The 22,862-nt window shown below is 31.9% G+C and overlaps 3 protein-coding genes across 5 annotated transcripts; all 3 read right to left on the bottom strand.

The window, feature by feature from the left end:
- Positions 1–230: 230 nt before the first annotated feature.
- Positions 231–2,721, bottom strand: LOC8286990 (homeobox-leucine zipper protein ATHB-13). The gene is made up of 4 exons (XM_015719764.3): positions 2,609–2,721; positions 2,171–2,351; positions 1,651–2,033; positions 231–1,066 (listed from the first exon to the last, which is right to left on the bottom strand). The coding sequence occupies exons 2-4, from the start codon at positions 2,298–2,300 to the stop codon at positions 689–691; spliced, it is 891 nt and encodes a 296-aa protein (XP_015575250.2). The 5' UTR covers positions 2,301–2,351; positions 2,609–2,721; the 3' UTR covers positions 231–688.
- A 9,935-nt stretch (positions 2,722–12,656) lies between these two features.
- LOC8286989 (sucrose transport protein SUC3) lies at positions 12,657–18,885 on the bottom strand. Of its 2 annotated transcripts, none has more exons than XM_015719823.3 (14): positions 18,285–18,885; positions 17,951–18,016; positions 17,219–17,317; positions 17,065–17,129; positions 16,892–16,976; positions 16,739–16,772; positions 16,488–16,587; positions 16,162–16,237; positions 14,896–15,249; positions 14,555–14,698; positions 13,848–14,081; positions 13,700–13,763; positions 13,562–13,605; positions 12,657–13,222 (listed from the first exon to the last, which is right to left on the bottom strand). In XM_015719823.3, the coding sequence occupies exons 1-14, from the start codon at positions 18,573–18,575 to the stop codon at positions 13,052–13,054; spliced, it is 1,827 nt and encodes a 608-aa protein (XP_015575309.2). In that variant the 5' UTR covers positions 18,576–18,885; the 3' UTR covers positions 12,657–13,051. The 2 variants fall into 2 exon arrangements, with proteins under 2 accessions (XP_015575309.2, XP_015575310.2); XM_015719824.3 differs by having other exon boundaries at positions 17,065–17,104; positions 18,285–18,440.
- Positions 18,886–19,617: 732 nt separating this feature from the next.
- On the bottom strand, positions 19,618–22,121 carry LOC8286988 (binding partner of ACD11 1). Of its 2 annotated transcripts, none has more exons than XM_015719767.3 (5): positions 21,911–22,121; positions 21,420–21,539; positions 21,245–21,320; positions 20,289–20,402; positions 19,618–20,182 (listed from the first exon to the last, which is right to left on the bottom strand). In XM_015719767.3, exons 2-5 carry the CDS (start codon positions 21,533–21,535, stop codon positions 19,751–19,753), a joined length of 738 nt encoding a protein of 245 aa, XP_015575253.1. In that variant the 5' UTR covers positions 21,536–21,539; positions 21,911–22,121; the 3' UTR covers positions 19,618–19,750. The 2 variants fall into 2 exon arrangements, with proteins under 2 accessions (XP_015575253.1, XP_002520109.1); XM_002520063.4 differs by having other exon boundaries at positions 21,420–21,546; positions 21,911–22,120.
- Positions 22,122–22,862: the final 741 nt, after the last annotated feature.

The following is a 22,862-nucleotide window of genomic DNA, read 5'->3' as shown; positions in this document are numbered from 1 at the left end:
GTAACATAACTAGTAATTAGATGTCTGTCTAATAATCTTGCAGGTTAATCCATACTAGGTTAATTAGGGTTGAAACTTATTTACTTGGAGAAGATAGTGCTCACCAATGGGTTACCAAATGGTACAAAATAATGAAATGGGCAATTAAAATCATTTGCAAAGACTTGGAAGGAAGCACTTGCATGCAAAGTAATTTTTTCTTCTGTTTCTTTGCTAGTACAAAGACATGATTCCAAAACAAGAAAATTGAAAATATATAAGAAAAGAGAATCCCTTTTTATTACATGGCCCATGCTAGCTAGTCTTCCAACCAGTCGCTAGCTAGCAAATTATAATTTCAATTGAATTCCATGATCCAACCTAGCAATCATCTCCCTCTCTAGAAACTCTCTAGGAAAGCATTGTATATAACTCAAAAACACAAACCCCTTTATTCCTCATAAAAAGAAAAAGAAAGAAAAAAAGATCTTCAACTTGATATTTCCTACTTTATACACCAACCTAAAGAAGTAACAAAAAAAAAGCATAAGGTAGTTGCCCCTCTTAATGCATGATAATTTTTTTTCTTTATAAAAAAAACGAAGGAACATCAATTCAGAAACTGCATAATGGTGTATATTCCTTCCAATATGGGCACTTCCGGTTCTCATTAATTTAATTAAATATACTCTTATCATCATCGTCATGTTCAATTAAAATGCTGTTGCTCAAGCCATGGCCAAAATCCTGATTGATCATCAATGCCACAAAACATGTTGCTAAGACTCTCGTCTTTTACCATTTGATCAATCTTTTGGCATTGGATATTGTGATGATGGCTGTCAGGCCTTGATGAAGAGCTGTTGTGGAAGAGATGTGCTACTCCTGTTGGCCTTATAGATGATGAAGATGGAAAAAGAGGTCTGCTTGTAATTGGATGATTTGATAAAGGGCTATCAATAGCTGGTGTCCTTGATATATCTAGCTTTATATCAGAACTGTTTTCACTTCTGTTACTGCAAGAACCCTCAGTTTCTTTATTCAGGTTGATAGATTCAGTTGGTTCCCTGCTTTTCAGTGCCATTATCTGCACCAATAAATTAAACCAGTCAAGATCAATCTTGTTATAAAATTGTGTATATGAACATAAGAACCTTTCATTAATCCTTCCACTAAAAAAATAATATTATATAAGAATAGAGATCTATCTATCTTTTTGAGTCATTATTAGTCTTTAGTTTCAGACTATGAAGAATCAATCAATCACTTAAAAGGTTTTTTTTTTTTTTTTTTTCCATAATCTCTTAGTTGTTTTGGCCTTTCTTTTTGGGGTTGAAGCAACCTATCAAAAAGTTGCACTAATGACAAGAAAAGAACCTTTGCCAAAAAGCCATGATTGGTTCGAGAAGTTAACAGAAATAAAGGTTTATAAAAATCATTACAGAAGGAAAAAGTCAAAAAGCAAAAACTACAGAAGAAAGAAATGATCTTGATCATATCTCCAAATTTTACTCTGCAACTGCAAATAATTATTATTGTAGTTTCCATGCAAAATCCGTTCTACTCTCCTACAAGCTATAATTTTCCTTAAAAAACAATTCAAGAAAAGGGTGCATATACTATAGTGAAGAAAAGAAAATGCAAAAAAGTATTTTAATGAATAAAACTAACCTCTGCATGAAGCTTCTGGTTCTGAGCTTGGAGTGCATCATTATCAGCTTTGATAGCCTCAAACTGTCTCTTGAGGAGATCATAATCTTTCTCTAGTTGTTTAGTCTTCCACCTGGCCCTTCTGTTTTGGAACCATATAGCAATCTGTCTTGGTTGCAGTCCGAGAGCCCTAGCCAGCTGCATTTTTCTCTCAGGTTCTAGCTTATTACCCAATTCAAAGTTCTTTTCAAGCGTCTTGACTTGTTCCATGTTAAGCCTCCTCTTCTTCTCTCCAGCTTGTGACCCATCATCAGACAAATCATCTTCTCCATTAGCTTCTTCATGACATGATGCATCAATCCCCGAACATGACATTGACCTCTTCCCTAGAAATGACGCCACCCCTGCACCGATATACAACCAAAAGGTGAAAAAGAAAGTAAAACATTCAATAGCACAAGAGCAGTCTCCAGAGCGATGAGGTTGCTACTGTACTAAAGTCAGACCCCTTCAATTAACACACACACACACACAGGTTTACCATGAAAGTCGTGAGTTGTGCAGGAGGGTAGAATTGGATTCAGAGAAGTAGGAGGTTGATGATGATCTTCTTCGTGAGGGGTTTGAAGCATGAAATTTGCTGGGAAGAAAGCCATCCCATTGCAAGTCATGAGCCTAATCTTGTGTGACCAATCTTAAAATCTTTGAAGATGATCATCTGACTGTCATATTGGAAGGCAGAAAGAAATTAAAGATGCAGATGCGCAGAGTAATGGGCAGAGCTTATTGTGGAAGAAGGACAAGAAAAACAAAGACTTGATTTATAACAGCAGAAAAGAAAAAGAAAAAGAAATTCTTTTATACAGAAAAGAAAAGGCCTTTGCTAGAATAAAAAGAAAAGTTTCAAATGAAAGAAGATGTACAAAATTTCTTGGTTGGATGAATAGCGCCCATATATATATATGTATATATATTATACCTTATCAGCTCATAGCAAGAGTTATTTCTATTTTATTAGAATATAATATATTTTCAGAGGAAGAGAAGAGGATGGGAGAGGAGAGAGAGAGAGAGAGAGAGAGAGAGGTGTATGATAATGATTCTATAGTTCTACTTCTCTTTATATGAAGAGGGAATTCTTTATTTTTTTTTTCTTTATTTCAATGTGATTTCACTGCTAATAAAAAGAGAATTTATCCACTCAGTGATGAATGAAGAAAGGATAGGGGGGTTTTTCTTGGAAGTTGTTAACAAAACACTATAGTTTTCTTTGGGTTAAAAAACTTTTGGATTTTAGATTGTAAGTGTTATTGTTAAAGAAAAATAATTGGTAATATGACAGTGATATCTTCTCTATAAAAAGGTAAAGAAAGTGATGAGGTTGAGATATGAAATGAAAAGGCAACTTGCTGAACCATGTTATCTGTAATTCTCATGAAAAAAAGATAATATATTTGAAGGGAGTGTGTCTGCATATGTAAGTAGCTAGTAGAGTTCGATACTCTTCTGTCATTTTCAATGGTATATATTTATCAAAACTTTTTCCATACTGAAGGAGAGCCAAATTTTATAATGGTGTTATTCTTAACAAAGACAGTTGTCTTCAAATATAAATATAAGAATTTACAATCATACTTTTTTCAACTATAGCTCGATTCCGTTTCTAAATTAAACAAGAGAAATAATTAAAAGATTGGGTTTTGATTTCTGAATAGCCTTGAAAGTGAAGTGGGTGACTTGAAATGGAAAAAAATAGAGAAAAAGAGAGAGGTGGGGGAGTTATCTTCTCTGCCTTATTTGATCCCTTTAAACTAGACCCTTTAAATGGGGGTGGGTGTTTTTTTAATTTTAATTTTTTTTTTAATTTTTTTGAGGAATAGTGAGAAAGTTTACAAAAGTGTTTGATATTTTTATGTTGTCTCAGTTTCTTTTTCTTTGAGTGAAGAAAGAAAGGGGGGAGAGAGAGAGAGAGAGGTTACTTGAGAGAAAAGAGAAATGAGTTGGATGTATATGTGAAGAGGCTAAAAGGGGTTAGCATTTGGAGAAAGAGAGAAGGGCAGGAATCTAGGGATGGGTCCAAGAAGGGGGGGCAGGGTTTGCTACCTAACCCACCAACAGGTATCGTGCATTAGGACGGACCTCTTTCCAATCCATTATCCTTTCATCAGTTTTTAAGTATAGCTAGAGAGAGAAAGCCCTTCCCATCTTCTGTTTATGACTGGATTGTGAAAGAGAAATCAAAAAGCCCAACCAAGCAATTTCAGTTGAAATCGCAAACAAAATAAAAATAAAATCCCTGTGGTTATAACCCTACAAGAGCTGGTCTTTTTTGTCTTCGTGCCCCCCATTTCTGTCCATCTCTATCCCACTTCTGCCACTCCCTTCCAAATCCCACTTCGTCATCATCTTCTATCCTCACCTCTCGATCCCTCTTCTTCTTCTTCTTCTTATGTATATATGTGTAGAAAATTCTACATGTGTATATACGGATGACTACTCCGCCTCAAGCCTCAAGATATTGCACTGTTTTTTCATTTCAGGACCAAGAAAACTACAAATGTGTTGCGGGCTAATAAGTGCCAATTATTTTATGATACTTCCATCTTTATTATACATGGATTTTATATGCTTATTGTCGAATGACCTTTACACTGAATGCATAACCACATAAATCATGTCTTTATCTAACCCGAGTTAATTTTAATTTTTTAATCTATTCTTACTAATGATAAATTATAATTTTGGCACAGTTTCATAATATAATTTCTTTTTATTCAAGATATGTATTAAAAATATTTATAATTTGAAATTATAATATCTCATTTCTCCTCTAAAATTGCTGATGTATAACTAAAAAAAGTAACAAGACCTTTTTGAAAAAAATAATTAAATCTTTCAAATTCTTATGCCTCAATATACAGTTGATTTCTTTTAATAGTTTTCTATGCTGTGCACAATCTAATGCATTTCCCAACACACTGAAGTCGATCGACCAACTAAAAATATGGTAAATTCAGTCTACATTCAATATGTTACATATACAGTTTATTACATTATGTGAATAGAAAATAACATATGGAAGTTACATTATGAGATTAATTAATGGTTAATCTTCGAAATACCAAATATCACAATAATAATCTTTCTCCTGGTATACTCACTGCTCCTATTCATGTACACTATCAAAACCTTAAAAGTCCATACTACAGTGGCGATGGTTATCGTGAATTTCTAACGATAATACATTGATAAATTTGTAATTTATTTTTCTCTCTCAAAAAAATTATAATTTATTTATATTTTATCCTTTTAACCTTTGGGAATAAAGGTAACCTCAATGAAAGTTTTTACTGCTCTTGATGTATATCATATTTTTATCATTGAAATGTGTGAGAAATACTTATTGAATCTTTCTTTGTTTAAATATAAAACATATTACTGATATCGAAAGTATACCCAATAATTATCTAGTTTTATTAACAGTTATTGAAGCAACCCACAACTTAAAAAAAAAAGTAATTAGTGTAATAACTTATTCTATCAAATTTTAACTACAAATTACATATTTATAAAATAAAAACAAAAATAAGTAAAACATAATTCTTATATAGTTATTACAAAAATATTAATTATGTAATACGTCATTATACCTATTACTCAAAAAATAACAATATATAAATCCTTAATTTTTATAAAATATTGCGGGATAATAACGGGAAATGGTTAAGTAAGAATAATGCTTCAGAATCTTTTTTATTCAAGATTATAAGGGTATGCTTGGCCCAATTTATACATCAATTGGAATTAAATTTTTCTCAAGAGATCAGTCTAGTGTGCATTTAAAACAAATTGTTCTAAGAAATTGATTACAAGCTGAACTAAGCATGTTGAGTTGTCCATTGGGATGAATATAAAAAAGCAAGAATAAGTTAAGTTGTTCCTTATATTCGCGATTAGCTGCGGTAGGTTATCGAGGAAGGTGAAAAAGAAAAGAGCAAGAGAGTAACACTGTTAAAGTCCACTCCTATTATTGACTTTGCCCCATTGTCCTGTCCTGTAATTACAAACAATTGAAATAGTTTGTGGTGCATGCTTGTGTTTGAAGGAAAGAGACATTCAAAATAATAATAATAATAATAAAAGGAGCAAATGGTACTTGGAAAAAGTTAAATTGTTTCACCAGGAAGACAGAAAATGGTCCCTTTTACAAGCTAAAACTACAATTTTTACTAGCTGAGACCTGAGGACCTAAGCAAAGACAATGAACTGAAACATGAACAATACTTCCTAACTTGGAAATCTGTTGAAAGAGGTATCCATCTTCATCAATCCACCAAAAGGACTCGTGCAATCTTTGCTATTACAGAATGGTATAGAAATTCATCATTGTTTTTTTTTTTTTCTGTATGCAACAATGAATCACAAACAGTACAAAGCAGCTATACCTAATTGCTAGCTTGCAAGATGCAATTTTCACGGCTAGGTAGCTTACACTATTCTTTTTTTCTTTTTCTTTTTCTCCTTTTTTCATGATCTCCTACTTCTTTCCCCCCTTTTTTTTTTTCTTTCATCATATGTCATGACATTCAAAGTAAAGAGAAAAACACGATGGACCCATGAAAAGAATTTAGTATCCAACATATGGACCCAAAAATAGTTAATTTAGCCACAAACATACAATACCCACAAATTCGTAGATGATGTGTGCAATTTTATTGGCTATTTTCTTTTCGATTAGTCTTTCAGATGACTGAACGTTAGAATTGAAGGTTTGGATATTGACATTCAATTTTAATGATCATTTAAGATAATAATTCTATGCACTCGTGTGTATTTATACTTGGTATCATTTATTAAATTAGTTATAACTTTCATCTGATTACCTTTTGGATTAGAATAGAACTTCTGTATGTACTTATAAATACTGATGAAATCTAAATGATTGATGCGCTTATTAATACTTAATGATAATTAGATATAACTTAGATGCTTGATGTGCTTGTTTATGTCGAATAATTCTAAGGGTTTCCCCACTTCTGCTAAACAGTTCCCTCTCATACACAGCAACTTTTAAGCATGGTTATGTCACAGTATTTATATGCATGTATAATAGAGAACACTTTTTGCAGGGTAAGAAAGATTAAGAAAATAAAACCCTAGGTAATGGGTTTTTGTTCATTTTAAGAAGGGTGCATTTTCATTTGCATGGGGAATGGTATATATATAACTATATAGTTGTCAAAAGTGTGCATCTTTTGATTGGAAAAATCATTAGCTAGAAGGCTTATGCTACAGTGAGGATGTATCCAAAAGGAATGGGTAGGGACCCTACAAAAAATACTTGCTTAAAAATTGGGAAGAAGACAATCTACTCACACACCATCACATGACTTTATTAGTTGGAAGCTGAAGGCTACCCCATTGGAATGGGGTGGATCCATGTTCTTAGGCCAGTTACCCTCAGTTAGTTGTTTCTTTTTCTTTTCTTTTTTCCTGTCCCTTTTATTATATTATTTTTAATTGTTTTGAGATTAAATTAAAGAGATTTACCAACATTATCATAAGAAGGGTGGGTAAAGTGAATATCTGCATTTTGCTAACGTTGTCTTCAATATTAAATCAATTCTCAGTTTAAATAAAAAAATAAAATGTGTAGCTCCTGATTTATATATACTTTAGCACAAATTATTATTTTAAGAGAATTTTACTCCTTATTTTGATACTTTTGGCCTATTTGATTCAATAGTTGTTGGTAGCTTCTCAGCTCATAGTGGAATTATGTTAAGTATTTAAGAAATGATTATCGGCCATTTGGTTGATAATCTATTCAATTACTAATTCAAACATCAATTAAATTTTTTCTTTTTCATTTTCTAACATAATATTACTAAACAATGAATTAGACATGTTAGCTGTATATTGAACATAAAATGTTTCTAACGGTTTTGTTTATTTAAATAATTTTATATTTATATTAAAAGGATAATTAATCTTATATAAAAATATAATCTTAAATTCAATTTAATGGTTTAATTTAAATTTTTATTTGCTCGTTTAAAAAGTTTAAATTAAGTTATCATTAACTAAAAATTAACGTAATAGTAATTACACAAGAGAAAAAAATTGTTTCATTTTAGTCTATTAGAAAATAAAGTTGTTATGGAAAAGTCTAAAATGATCCAATATTTTTAACAGTAAAACCTATCCATTATTGGATGAAGTCATATGTTTAGTTGACAATGAATGGGGTTAATTAGAAATTAAAAGGGAGAATAAGAATGATTAGTAATTAGAAGAAAATAATAATAAAGAGAAGATATGGAAATGATCAAATGATGTAATCAATATAATGGGCATATTTGATATTATTGGAGTGAAATTAAAGGTGCAGAATGCACATATCCTCTTTGAATCAATTCCCAATATAATAAATAAAAAAGAAATTGAATTGAATGTTAAGCTCCACATGCCAAATGGGTGTTTCTGCTCTGCTTCAGCTTTCACTGATCCCATGTGCTATCTTTGCTTGACGTCACTCTTTAGCTCTATCAAATATCAATGCCTTTTATTTTATTTTTGATATATATATTTGGGTGGGGCCATGGAAATGCATTGATAGTGATTTGTCAACTACTGGATCTGTTATGTTTTATTATTTATATTTTTCCTCGTGGTCATGTTTAACTTTTTCTCAAGGAGATGTGGCCCATTAATCACAACCGTTGGTTCAGCATGACATTTCTTCGATTGGCCACAACTGGAAAATATTATTATTTTATTCCTTTTTTTTTTTTTATTAAGTTTTCTATAGAAGAAAGAAAAATACATAAAATAGACCCTTATAAAACATTTAAATTAAAAAATTCGTGCGATGTCTTAGAAACCAATTGGGTGCAATTGTATGTATCCAAACAATTGCACTAATTGTTAATTGGACCTATCCGTTCTACAGGCAGTTTCAGTTAAATTATTATTTAATTTCTGCCTTCTTCTTTTATATATTCTTTTTTTTTTTAAAAAACTTGCAATTGGTGTTAGTTATTTTTAGCGTCTCCTTTCATTTCCTTTTTACATTACACTCTTATTTGGAATTCCCTCGAAATTTAACAATTCTAATTTCGGAATTTATTTGTTTTCTATTTTCTTAATTGAGTCTGATAGAACACTTTAAAGAATTTTCATTAAAATTGAGATAAGGAGATGATAATTTTTTTTAAAAGGAACTTTAATTCTTATATTTTCTAGTCAAATAAAGTCTTTGTTCATATAAAAATGACATTAATAATTATGACTGAACAGTTAGTTTATTGAAATTACAAAAATCGATATACACCCTAACACAGTAACTACTCCGCACCAGCACTTTCAATTCTTTTTACATTTTATTTTTTTGCCACTTTTCATAGTAAATTAATAACAACTATTTCTTCTTTCTTATTTTATTTTCTCCAACTCAGAATTTTTTTCTTTTTTGGAATCAACTCAGAATAATCTTTAAAAAGTTTTTTTAAAATAATTTTTAGCTTATGTGAAAAAATAAAAACGGAAAACATAATTACAAAAAATATTTATATATATTATTTTCTGAAATCTAAATTCTTTTTGACATTTGTTCCTTTTGCTGAGATATAAAAATTTTATTTAATATATATATTTATTTTTATTTTGACATTTGTACTTATTTTTCACACATAATTTAAATTTGTATATAATTTTATATATTTTTTTATTAATCTATTGATTAATAAGTTACATTTCTAATTAAGCACTGATTTTAATCATAAGAGATAATATACTAATAATAAATAAATTTTTTAATTAGATAATAATTATCCTAAAAATAGTATTATTAATTATATTTTAATATTATATTAATTAATAAATTAATTTTATAATTAAATAATTATTTTTATTATAAAAATAAATATTTAAAATATTATATTTACTAATAAATTAATTTTTAATTATAAAATACTTTCTAATTTAAAAAATAGTACACTATCAATTATATTAATAGTATTAATTTATATAATATTAAAATTAATTAATAAATAATTTTTATATTAGTATATACTAATAAAATATTAAAAAATATAAGAAGAAAAATTAAAAATATATAATGTATAGTTATTTTAAAAAATGATAAATAAAAATTAAATATTATAAATTTTATTTATAAATCATATAATAATAACAACTAGTTTTATTAAAATTAGAAACCGAAAACAGGCAAGAGGAAATTCTAAAATATCATTACTAGAATTGGTGTAACCTGTATGCATATGCTATTCGAATCATAACAAGCCATGTTCTTTACAACCAAAAACAGAATAAACACAGTCATACAAATTTAAAAATGTACAAATGTTTCCCCTAGCAAATACTTGAGAGAAAATTACAAAAAAAAATAAGGCTACCTGTATTTTCATTTATTAATAGAATTTTGTATTTTAGTTTATTTTCCTACAGTTTAGTATGTTAACGATTTACTATAAAATATAACTTTAATGGTTCTAATATTGCCTTATATTTTTAAGTTTTCATACTTTTTCATTTTTCTTTATGACACTTTCATATCTTATTTGTTTTTTTTTAATACTTTAGTGCCAAGTCAATTAGTATCATTAATATTTAATCTCTCAAATTCAAGCTGATTTTAATTGTAATAATTTTTAAATAATTTACAAGCTGATTAATTGTTTTGAGTTTAAAGTTGATAAGTATATATATTTTCTGATTGAATTAAATTTTTTAACTATATTTGATGTATATAACTATATAATATTAAAACTATTTTTTATGCATATAACTATATAATATTATTATAAGGAAATGTAGTGGTGCCAAATCGTAAACTACTAATGCTAGGTGTGTAAATAGAAAATATAGCTTATGAAAGTATCACTAAAAAAAGACAAAAAATGAAAGTGTAAAAGTTATAAAATTACACCGATGCCAATAAGCACAATAGCATGTTTAATAGGGAATTATTAATAAGATGAACCATAAGGCAGTCATTTAGCAAGAAAATAAGACTACACTATGAAATTTATATTGAAGGTAGAAGAAAATAGAGGCCTAATTGAAATGAGTGGTCAGTTAGATGAACTGAAATATGAAAGGAAAAGTGAAGATCAAAGTATAGGAAGAGTAGTAAAGGGAAATGGAACTCCACCACCACCTTCCAGAATGGCTTTACAAGGTAACATCCTACTTTTTACGGGTGAGTCTCTCCAGAGTAAGTATAAGGTAACCTCGACTACCACAACTCAACTAACACCTATTGATTGTGATATTTTATCTTCTTCTTCTTCTTCTTCTTTGTGTTACTTTTTTAATATAATCAGATCGTCCCCCTTGCTTTATTTAATATAATATATATATAAGAATAGGAAATGACCTCACCTTTTTTACGTTTTCAAAGACCTTCTCAACTGATAATCCCTTTCACTTGGAATGCAACACTTTCTTTCAATCACTTTTCATTCTGTCAAATACGATTTGAACTCCACTTTTTTTTTTTCCTTTATCTTTATCTTTATCTTCTTCTTCTTCTTTTCTCATTTCATTTTATTTCTATTTGTATTTTAAAAGAAACAAGTAGTATGAACCATTAAAACTAACGGTATTACAGTCAAATATAAAACCGTAGGGTTGTAAAATCAAATCCCAACCCTAACCGATTGAAAATAAATAAATAAATAAAAGAAAATACACACATACATGTTCCATTCGTGTTCATGCAGATGCATGTTATCTTCTATAAGTTCTCTCAAAATGTTGTGAGATACAGGAAGGCCCATGTTACACGAAAGTAGTTCATAATCTAACCTCTTATAATGGAATGGTTCCATCAATGTGACAATCAGAAGTGCCATGTTAATCTTTTGTGTGTTTGAGATGAAGATGTGAGAAACTTTTGAGATTCTTGAAATTTTTTTTTAAAAATTAAAAAATTAATTAAGTTCTTTTGATCAAATTTTAAGAGCCAAATAATTTAATTTTACTTATATTGGTATGTAATAGCGTAAATTAAAAGAATCTATCACCTATTTGCACAGTGAACCATTAAGATATAATTGTAGATAGAGGAAATACAATGTATGACGCAAGAAATGTGAGAACACGAACACTCGCTAATTCAGAAGACCGAGCAGCGTTGCTGTTGAAGCAATTGCAATATATATAAAATCCAATGCACTTGACATGTCTTGTCCAGTGAGGAAGTATTGTGTTCTTGGATCCATGTTAGTTTCATTAGTCATTGCTGGCTAGGGTAGACCGAGCAGCACAGAAAGACCCACCACGAAACAAATTTCTCAACTACCAAACCAATCTACAAATGCAATTCCTAATCTGCTTGAAATCACATGTTACCTACAATTCCAAAACACAGCGAGAATGCCTTTTTCTTTTTTACAAATTACAGAAACAAAACTAACGAGTTTCAACTTGGTGTTACTGGATACCGAGATTTCGAGTCAAACCCATAGGATTCGAGTTAATTTTTTTTTTTTAAGAAAAAGGAAAAAGAAAAAAAGAGGAATACAGTGAAAGAAGAAGAAAAAGAAATCACAATACAGTGAAGCTCAACTATGGAATACACTGTTAGGGGAGACTGTCATGACTAACAAGATTCTGAACACAACCAAATGATGATATGGGATGTCAAAACTACCTGAAGATGGATCTAGTTCACCCTATTGGTAGTCATGGAGCCCATAGCATAAGGAATCAGATGAAAATTATCCCTTTAGAACGAATTCCATTCAACTAGGCCCCTCTGAGACAAAGTTGCCTACCAAGCACCATAACTTTCTGATGTAACAACCCTATACCTAAACTGCAAACTGCACAAAAGGATTATAAAACAAGGTAACAGATTAATGACATTAATTGTCATTGATAGAGATGTATGTTTGTATGCGTGTGCAAGTGCAATCAAAAGTGTGGAAACTGGAAAGTTGTGGTTGAGGATTTAAGAGATCAGAAAAAATCAAACACTAACGCCAGATACAGGTCTTGAATAATCCACATCAATATGTTATTCTCTATTTTATTAATCAACATCGGACCAATCCCTAACACTGCATCTGGAAATGGAAAGAGGCATTATCTGAGAACGGGAACTTATAATATGATCGGACTTCTATATTAAAATGGAATGATGAAGCACTAATCGCTGTATGCATGTATTCGCTTTTACTCAAATGACAACTTATACTACATAAAATACAGGGGCCCACAATGTGGGGAAAAAAAATGAATGAATCGGAATATGTATTTTACTCTCTTTAATATGAGAACTATACGTACGTATAATGGAAGAACCATCTCTCTGAAAGCAGATGAACATGCATGTTCTTCAGGTGGAGTGTTGTCCGCCGGTTAAATGTCAACTTAGTTTGGAGTGTTCCAGCAGCTAGCCAAAATGAAAACCAGAAGACTTGAAGTTACTATTTGAAAGATCTGGCAGTTTCAGAATTGCAATGACACCAGCTGCAAGAGCACACACAGAAGCCAGGACAAAGGCAGGTATATTGCCTCCCCCAAATAAAGCATCCCATGGACCCGCACCCAGAGATATAATCATCTGCACAAACAACAGACCGACAAGACATATGAAATGAAATTTCATTGAACTTGACTAGAACAGAAGAAAAAATGTTGCTCCAATACCAGCCCATAGAAATAGAAGGTAAAATGGCATCCATTTCCCTAGCCCATCAATATAAAATTCATGTACCACCGAAAAGAAAAATTTCCTAAACCTTGACCAAACAGATGTAGCATGACATTTTTCAAATAGAAGTACTTGATTTTCAAGATAAAAAGGTTATTGTATCAAAAATAATAAAAGGAATGTCCCCACTCCGCATATGAATTGAATGCAGAAAATGCAAAACTAAATAAATACAGCAGATTCACCTACCTGTGGAATAACAATTGCAAGATTCAGGACTCCTATGGCTAATCCTGTACAGCAGCAAGAAAAAGTATCAGATGATATACTGAATTCAGTTAACCAATGAATAGAACGAGATCCTAGAAAATTAACTTCCACACAAACCTTGGCCACCGCCTGAATCAGCAGTCAACTCTGCTGTGACAGAAAATGGAACACTATAGGTAATCTGCAAAACACAAATAGTTAAATGCACGCTTTAATGGAAAAACTGAAAAATGTCGAAGTTATTTCAATGAGAACAGAAACTTACAGCAAGAGGAAAGCCCAGAAGAGCAAATACGATTAAGGCCGCTATCCTAATAGCAGCATTGCCGCCGATAACATGTTCAATTCCTCCAGAATATTTACCAACAGATATCAAGCTAATGATAGCCGTGACTGCCATGGAGGCAAAGACAATAAAATTGCTCAATCCCCATACAAGTCTTGGCCCCAATCTCTGACACATTGGTTCAATCAAGAAGGAACTAATGCCAAGAACAACCTACAGCAGTAGAACAGGAACAAATGATTATAAGAAAGAAAATATGATTATTGAGATAATATCTTTAAGTGAATTTGAAAAGAAGCCCCTCGAAAACATGTTGCATGTGCTTTTGGCTTTATTTTTTATCCCCTGACCTTATCTAAATTATTTTCCTTTTACCTTTCACAACTTTTCTAGATCCCCTAGCTTTTCTTGTATCTGACGTGGCCTCCTCTATTCTCTTTCTCAGTAAGAGACATGGCTCTGAATTGTTCTCATCTTTCACTTCAGCTAAAGTTCATATATTTTAGAATCAACAAATGGCAGAGGGACCTTTCTCTTATCTGTATTTAATTTTGAAACCTTTTCATACTATTGTGTTGATTATTCTACTAAAGTACTCTAGGCATGGGTTATATAATAGGATAAGTAAGCCAAGTGACAATATGTAACAAAAGTCATACAGGTAATTCTCAATTTTGAGTTCTTACTGAATTCAATAGCAAACCAAATGCACCTTCTCTGACACCTTGATCATACAGCCGGACTTCATCAGAATTCCCTTTTGGATTTCCATGATAAACTTCTCTCCCCATCCAATCCGTATCAAACAAAAAGAAAGGGAACCAGGATAACTACATGCAGAGCAGAATCACAATGCAAAATAAGAAAGAGATAAATAAATTAAAAAAACAAAAGAATCCGTGGCATTAACCTTTCAAGATCAGGAGTGATGTGCATTATCAAGAAAATTGATCAAAGGATTGCCATAACTCTAATCAGGGACCACAGAATGCTGAAAATAATGATATACAATCACTGAAATGCTTACCCAAGTAAGAGCCATAACAGCAAGCACAGAATGCATCCCTGGTGGTAAATGCCTTAAACTAGTCAACAAATTAACTAATACTGCTCCAGGGCCATCACCAAGACTTTCATTTTGATCCTCGATGGAGTTGGCATGCTTTGGATTCACATTCTGTTCAATGCTCCTATTGATATTGTTCCCATTAGTATTACTGAAAACAGGCCCGTCAGACTTAGATTTCGAAAGTTCACCACCAATTTGTTGAGGATCATCCAACAATGGAGCTGAATCTGAGAAATGGAGGGGCTGATTTTTAGCTAGTGGAACCTCATCCGCAAAATATAGAGTCACAAGTGTGCACAGAGTCAAGAACACCTGCACATATACCGAACAAATTATTGGAATCATGCAACAATGACATATATATGGGTCCCCACAGGTAGTAGAACACTCCACAGCTATTATAGATGTAATATCACTTGATAACCAATGACAATGAAACAAAATGACATGTGATTTAAAAATGCGCAAAAAGAATTTCTAAACCTGCCTAAAAGTTAAATATTTATAGGAATCAATGCTGATGCTTGTCATTAGAAAGCAAACAGCAACTACTTATATCCTCTCAAAAGAATTTTAGTCATAACTGTTTCACATCCTCCTTGCAAAAACATGTGTCTCAAACCTCCTTGCTTTCCTATATCAACCAAAATTATATCATATGCAATTTCAAGCAATCTTTTCATCTGACCATCTTGTCCTTATCTAAATTTACTTTTACAAATTTATCCTATTGCCATGCCTGTTTATATAATCTGTAACCAAGGCATAAAAGACACAAACTCCAAGGAGGTGTGCATTGACAACCTTGTCTAAATGATACAATTGATAATGCTTAGGCCTTCATGAAACCCAAGATCTTGGCAACTCATACATTAATCATGATGTAGTTGCAATAAGTTGACAGCTTTGGTTTCCTTTCTTTAAACAAAGAACTTCTTTTCAATTAAGATTATGTGTCCAAAAAGCAGGGAGGTGACATTCCCTCCAGAACTGGTATTTTCAATAATGTATTCCTTAGCACTCAAAAGTTTTGGAGAGTGCATCACCTGCAAGTTCTCTATATCCTGCTTACTGAAATAACAAACAGAATGATTCAAAAGAGAACTCAATCAAAACCAATAAACTCATCACCTGAGCCACACCTGCCACACCTTTACAAGTTAAATTGACTGAATTCTTAGGATATCATAGCATTTAACAAAACCCAAGTACAATGGAACTCACTACTGCAACAAGAAATGCTGCTTTCAGATTACCACAAGCTTCACAACAGGCTCTACTCATCAAGAAAGGAAACCACCTGCTCAAAAATTGTAATATCAGATAACCAATCAACAGAACATCTTCATGCAAAAATTAAATGATAATACCAGTAGCTAGCATATGTCAACTGAAAAAAGCAGCACTGGGCTCATGCAAAACTACTTTTCTTCAGGTTTAAATGGCATAATGGTGTGAAACATTTCAGAGAAAGTAAGGAACATAAAAATGTTTAGCACAAGGACATCCATAGAAACATCGACTGGCAAGAAATTTTTCAAAACTTTCACCTGTTCCAACTCCCACTAGCACCAGCAGAAAATCCTAAAATGTTTCCAACAGCCATCCATGAGCAAAATACAGCATTTGCAGAATTTCTCTGATCAGGACCTACGAGGAAGTAACAACACATCTTACTGTATTTTGCATAAACATTAAAACCCATGATTAAGATATCAACTTCAACATACCACAGTTCCCTAAATTCTATTAAAAGCTAAATGAAGTAACAATTAAAAAGATTTGAACTTAAAGAAGGCACCTGAGAAATCAGCCAAAAGGGCACGAGCTGGTCCCTACAAATAAAAATAACCCAATTATTTGCTTGGATATAGAGATAATACCATGGCGATTGATAAAATTGCTTTCTATACAAAAGTAATAAAAAGATGAGATAAATATCAAAACATACTACCTGCACTGTATTGTTAGCTAGATCCAGCATCCAGAAACCAATGACAAAAATAAAAGCTGCCCTTGTTCTAGTGCCTTTGAATGTACTGCATGTCCAGATATGAGATGGTATTAGCAAGTCAAACACATATTTTGTGAAATGAAATACAAGGAATTGAGAGAAGAAGCAGAAACCTGCAGTGCTCCTTGGTATCCCCTAATATAGATCCAATGTCTGCAGAAAATCCGATTATTATCACCTAAATTGCAACATTTAGTTCAGCTGATATAAAGCACAGTATGCAACAATAGATGCTAAAAAATAAATTAGAGTTTCATGAATACTTACAGCAACTGAGATCATGAGAGATCCAGCAAGAATAAACGGCCGTCTTCTTCCAAATTTTGATGTGCATTTATCACTCCATATACCAACACAAGGTTGAACCTAAAAGTGAAAAACCAACAATTAATCTACTTCCAAATCTAAATTAACACTGGATAAGAAAAATGCAGCTATTTTAATCAATTACGATTAAATTTATTTAGAATTATATTGACCATCACGATTCACGTCTATCAGCAATTCAATAGGATGAGAGGAGCAACAAATTATGCACGAGTCAGGTACAATTAAAATAATTTGCAACTTACCAACATCTGATCCATTAGATTACAGTACATAAGTGTCTGATTATCTTACTTTCTTAAAATTCTAAGCATGCCAGATTGCCTGCTTAGTGTAGCTATAGTATATACTTCAAGGAAGACCATAACTAGATATTAGCCTTTTTTAGGTTTATGATGATGATGATAAAAAGGAAAATGAATGTACATGTGGTTGTGCACCGAACAACTTATTGAGTTACAATCACCATAAAGATATGCGAGTAACCCAGCAATACAAATCGTCCAATAGAAGTCACTGATATAGCCAATTTTTGTTTGTGCACCATAGAAGTAGACTAACAATATAAGTTAGTTCAGATTAAGCTAGGTACCATGAAACTAACATAAATTGCGTTAAATTCATAAAAATAGTTGAAAGTAGAAATTTAAAAGCTGACTTATTGAGACTTACCACAAGTCCTGTTATAGGGCCGCAGAGCCAAATAAATGAGGAAAACGCATGTTCTATACCGAGTGTCTGAAACAATCAGGCAAGAAATGAGTAACGTCGCTAAATTACTGAAAGTAGTACAGACGATAATAATAAATACGTAACACTAACATAGAGTTTGGATTCAATTCCTTCAACTTAAAAATAGAAATGAAATCATGCCACAACTGACATGAACTCAATTGAATTTGTGGAAAATATAAAATTCTTTTCCAAACAATGCGTTGTATCTTATATTAAACAACAAAAATTAAAGAAACTTCAGCAGTAGAACCACAAACGAATATGGACTTGCCTGAATATAAGGAGTAAGGAGAGAGAGCTGCAAGGCCCAACCGAATTGAACACCGGCGGCGACCGTGCAACTGAGAATGAGAGTCATCAAACTATAATGTCTCGTCGTTTTAGATCTCACGGCGATCGGCGACGAGTCACTATTAGGGATCTGAGAAGAAGAAGATGAAGAATTCGAAGATGAATCGTTCAAGTGAATCCGATGATGCTGCTGCTCGTCAACACCTATCATTTCTACCTCCACTTCCTTCTTCAGGTTCCTGTACGGAACCCGAATCGACACCGTATCCATCACTTAATCACGCTCGCGATACCACAAATGGTTTCTTAACATTTACAAGTGTGGACGCTATAATCTTATTAAAGGCCAAGAAGACTGATTATCTTTTTTTTTTCTTTTTTCTTTGGTTCTTTATCGGGGGAAAAAAAACCGGGTCAAAATTGGGCGGGTGAGAGCATAACGACGGGACTCCGGCTTTGCCTTATTATTCGGTGCATTGCGGATGCATTAAGTGATTTTCATGTAAAGTAAACAGTAACATCCACTTAAAGTGGGGACTTGAAATTAGGCTAATCAGGACCGTTTAATGTATCCGAGAATGAGGATGTATTACTTTTCTATAAAGGATGCTGATGTTACGCCCCACCGACACGGAAAAATGGAAGTAGAGTCAACAGAACCAACAAGAAGTGAAGTTAGGGTGCGAATTATATGTTTTTCTATCAGAATACTGGACTGTATCAACTGATTTGCTGCCTCAATGGGTTTAAGCCAAGTCAGCAGCAGTTGTTTCTATCAATATTTATTGGTTGGCCCCTACTGAGCATCCCATTCTGCTGTCATGAACCTTGAGCTAATCGCCTCAATAGTTCATTTTGCAGCTGTTTAAGAAATATTCAATATTTTTTATTTTACTTTATATGAGACATCATTCAAAGTAGCTATTCGTAAGAATAATTGTACGAGGCTATGCTCCGTCATAAACATGAAAAATATTAATTAATTTGAAAATGTCTTGATTGGCATTTCTATTTCTGAAAATTGATGTTGTTCAAAATTCGAGTCTCCTCACCACATAGGCGTTCACCACTTTTATAATAACTGTAGAAAATGTTTACCTCTTATATAGCTCCGTTCATTGTCAATGGTAATCATACAAACTATTTTGGGGACTGGCTACCGAATATTTCAATGTAATAATTTCAAATCCCTTAAGGTGTAGTTAGCAAGCCTTCAAGCAAATCTTGAGGTCAACATTCAGACATATAGCTAATGCACCCGCAGAGCAATAATAATGCCATAAGTTGGCCATGCTAACAGCCACACAAGATTATGTTATGAACAAAGTTTATTTCCCTACTTGAATAAACCAGCATGTACTGTACAAAAGTATAAAACTATCATTAGTTACACTCTTTACATATGTTATACAGTATCAGAAACTGTCTCCAAGTTGAACAGACTCCTCATTGTTGAACACCCCTGGCACCTATGTCAGCAGCAGCTTTGGCCGCTCGATTTAAAGCACCCGACACCCAAAGAGCACCCTTGGAGAAGTAGCTGCTGTTTACCACAGTGCTTGCAGCTGCGACAGCTGTTCTACCTGTTGCTGAGACAGCTGATTTAGTCATATCAGATACATGGTACTTCTGATCCACAGATTTCATAGCTTCCATGCCTGCAAATATTTTATCAGCAAGACCAATTCTCTCTGTGAACTCGGCAACCTTAGCTGCAGCTGTTGCAGTCACTTGGTGAGACTCATCAAAAGCTTTCGCCTTGCTCAAAGTGTCTTTTCCCAGCACATACCCCTTAGCCACCATGTTTTTTACCACTTCCTGAGCCATTATTACTGCTTCTCCAGCGCTAGGAACATACTGACTTCTTTCTGGGGGATGCTACAAAATGAAAGATCCAACTATTAAATAATGACCTGAAATAAGAATCCAACTCGTAATAATAGATCATCATATTAGCACAATAGAGAAAATATAGAAGGCATACAGTTGATTCCCTTTCATCTTCAACTCTCAATGAAGGCGTGTTCCAAAGATCAAATTCATCTATATAGTGCCCCCAGCGTGTTATGCATACACGTTCTTCCAAAATCGTAGCACCCTAAAATCATAATAATAGGAAGAGCAGTAAGATAACAACAAACCTTTAGTCACATAATCATCAGCAAAGAAGCAACAAAGAATTAAAAATGAACTTATCAATGTTTCATGCAATTAATACAGGGATAAATAGGGTAATTGGAAATCAACTAGAAATGTACCTGCAAATTTCAATAATAGAAGTAATAATATAAAAAAAAAAAACTAACTGATGGTAAAATCTGTTTTTGATGGGAACATATACTAAAGGAAAAACCAAGATATTGTGGAGCTATAATGTTCAGGTTGACAATTATAGGAGCAAGTTTCAGATGGTGATATACTAATACTAATGGAAGCAGTAGAAATTTCTTTGAAGATCCCACATTATTAGTTAAAATATACAGCTCAAATTAATTGATAGCCTCAACCTCTGACAAATTGCAGACATCACAGAGAAGATCTAATAAAATGAATACCATCTATAGCAACATCGCTACTTTTGCCAAATACCAACGCTGTTGGAGGCTAATAACTGTAAAAGCAATCATATAATTGTTAATGAAATGACTTCCACATCTAAATTCTTAAGACTGATTTTGAAACTGTTCACCACGTTAGATACAAGCTGTGGCAAAAGAAAATCGTCCCCATAGTTTATATCCATCGAGCTATATTTCAGTGTTTCATATTCAAGAACCTGTTACAAGTTCTATACTAGTGAAATAGACAGAAAGAACCCAGATAACTAGTATCATTAATATTAAAATGGACATATTCAAGAAACATATAACCAAACCACACATGCCAAAAGTGCACATAATTAATTTAGCAACCAGCAATAGTTATAGGGCCAACACTTACACTGAGCAACACTGCAGTTTCTTGAGAATATGCATTCTTGAAAGTCACATATGCAGTACATGCATAATCACCGCATCTGTATCCATCCATTTAAAAGAATTTTCCAATATCAACAAATGGCAATTAAGTTACTTTTAATAATAATGAACCCAAAAAAAAAAATATATGGGCATACCTGACAATTTCAACATGCTCAATTGAACCTGAGAATGAGAAAAAATCATAGAGATCCTTCTCTGTAGTACTAGGAGATAGACCTGTAACTTCTACAGCATGCCCATCTTGATCCATAATCCTAAAACCTAAACAAAACAAAAATTAGAATTGATTTATCTGAACCGTCCAATTTCAAAAACCGAATTGAATTCTTGTAAGAATGCAAGAACTTTCATCTATCTAATCAATCCGTATGTTCAGACTAAATTCAACTCATAGATACTAGAATTAAATACTTTCAACTTAAAAATTTTGAAGGCATTTTGAAAGAAATGAAATCATGCTAAAAATATGACATTATTTTAAGAGAATTAACTCAATTGAAATCTTGCACATGTTTTATTCCAAACAAGGCCAGACAAGAAGTTTCTATGATTCGCTCACAAAAAATGAATGGGTAAATTAGAGTTAAATGATAGCAACTGTGCAAAATAGGTAAAATGGAATCACCCGTGCTTGGGCTGAAGGATAGTGGGCGCTGATGCTTCGGATCGAGCGAGGAGAATAAGCTTCCAGATGAAGCAAAGACGAGAGCCGGAGCAGATCTTTCACTCTTCAGCTTGGAGTTTTTCTTTTTTTCTCTTTTCTCGGACACGAAGTTGAATTTGTTTTTAGTTGCTGGTTGCGTAACGCGGCAGTTACAACTCACCAACGGGTTTTGCGTATTTATGTAATTAGGTGTTTTCTTTCCTTTTTTGCATTAAAGGGAAAAAAAAAACTAACCTTTTACATTTTATTTTGAAATGAAGTCGAATTTTGCCATTAAATTTAGGAATGTAAGTCATACAGATAATTTTGAACATCCAATTCGAATAAATGTTAATAAGACAGATCAAGTTAATAATAAATAAATTTAAAATTTAATTTTACTATCCACATTAAATTCAGGTCAGATTTAAATCTCAATTCGCGGGTACTCATTATCCAAATACCATTATATTTAAATTTAATATTTACTTATTCGTGGGTTGCACGGCTATTATAATTATTTCGATTATAAAATTAAATAAATAGATATAATTTAATAAAATTTTTAATTTAATAATTTATAATATTTTAATAAATAATAGCAAACTAACTATTTTTAAAATTTTAGAATTTTATTAATATAATAATATTAAAGTCATTTTAAAAATATTTATTAATTAGTTTTAATATTATATAAATTAGTACTATCAATATTACTATTTTTTAAAAGTAAAAATTTATTATATAATTAAAGAATTATAATTTATAATTGAATATAATATTAAAAATATATTCTAGAATTAGAAGTGTTATCTAATTAAAAAACTAATTTATTAGTTAATATAATATTAAAATATAATTAGTATACTATTTGTTAAGATAGAATTAATATTATTATGTGATTAGAAAACTATTTATTAGTTAATAAAATATT

The sequence above is a fragment of the Ricinus communis genome, chromosome 1 (genome assembly GCF_019578655.1).
Source record: "Ricinus communis isolate WT05 ecotype wild-type chromosome 1, ASM1957865v1, whole genome shotgun sequence".
Lineage (NCBI taxonomy): Eukaryota > Viridiplantae > Streptophyta > Magnoliopsida > Malpighiales > Euphorbiaceae > Ricinus > Ricinus communis.
Note: the sequence above shows the minus strand (reverse complement) of the source record. Positions and strands in the feature narration are given on the sequence as shown.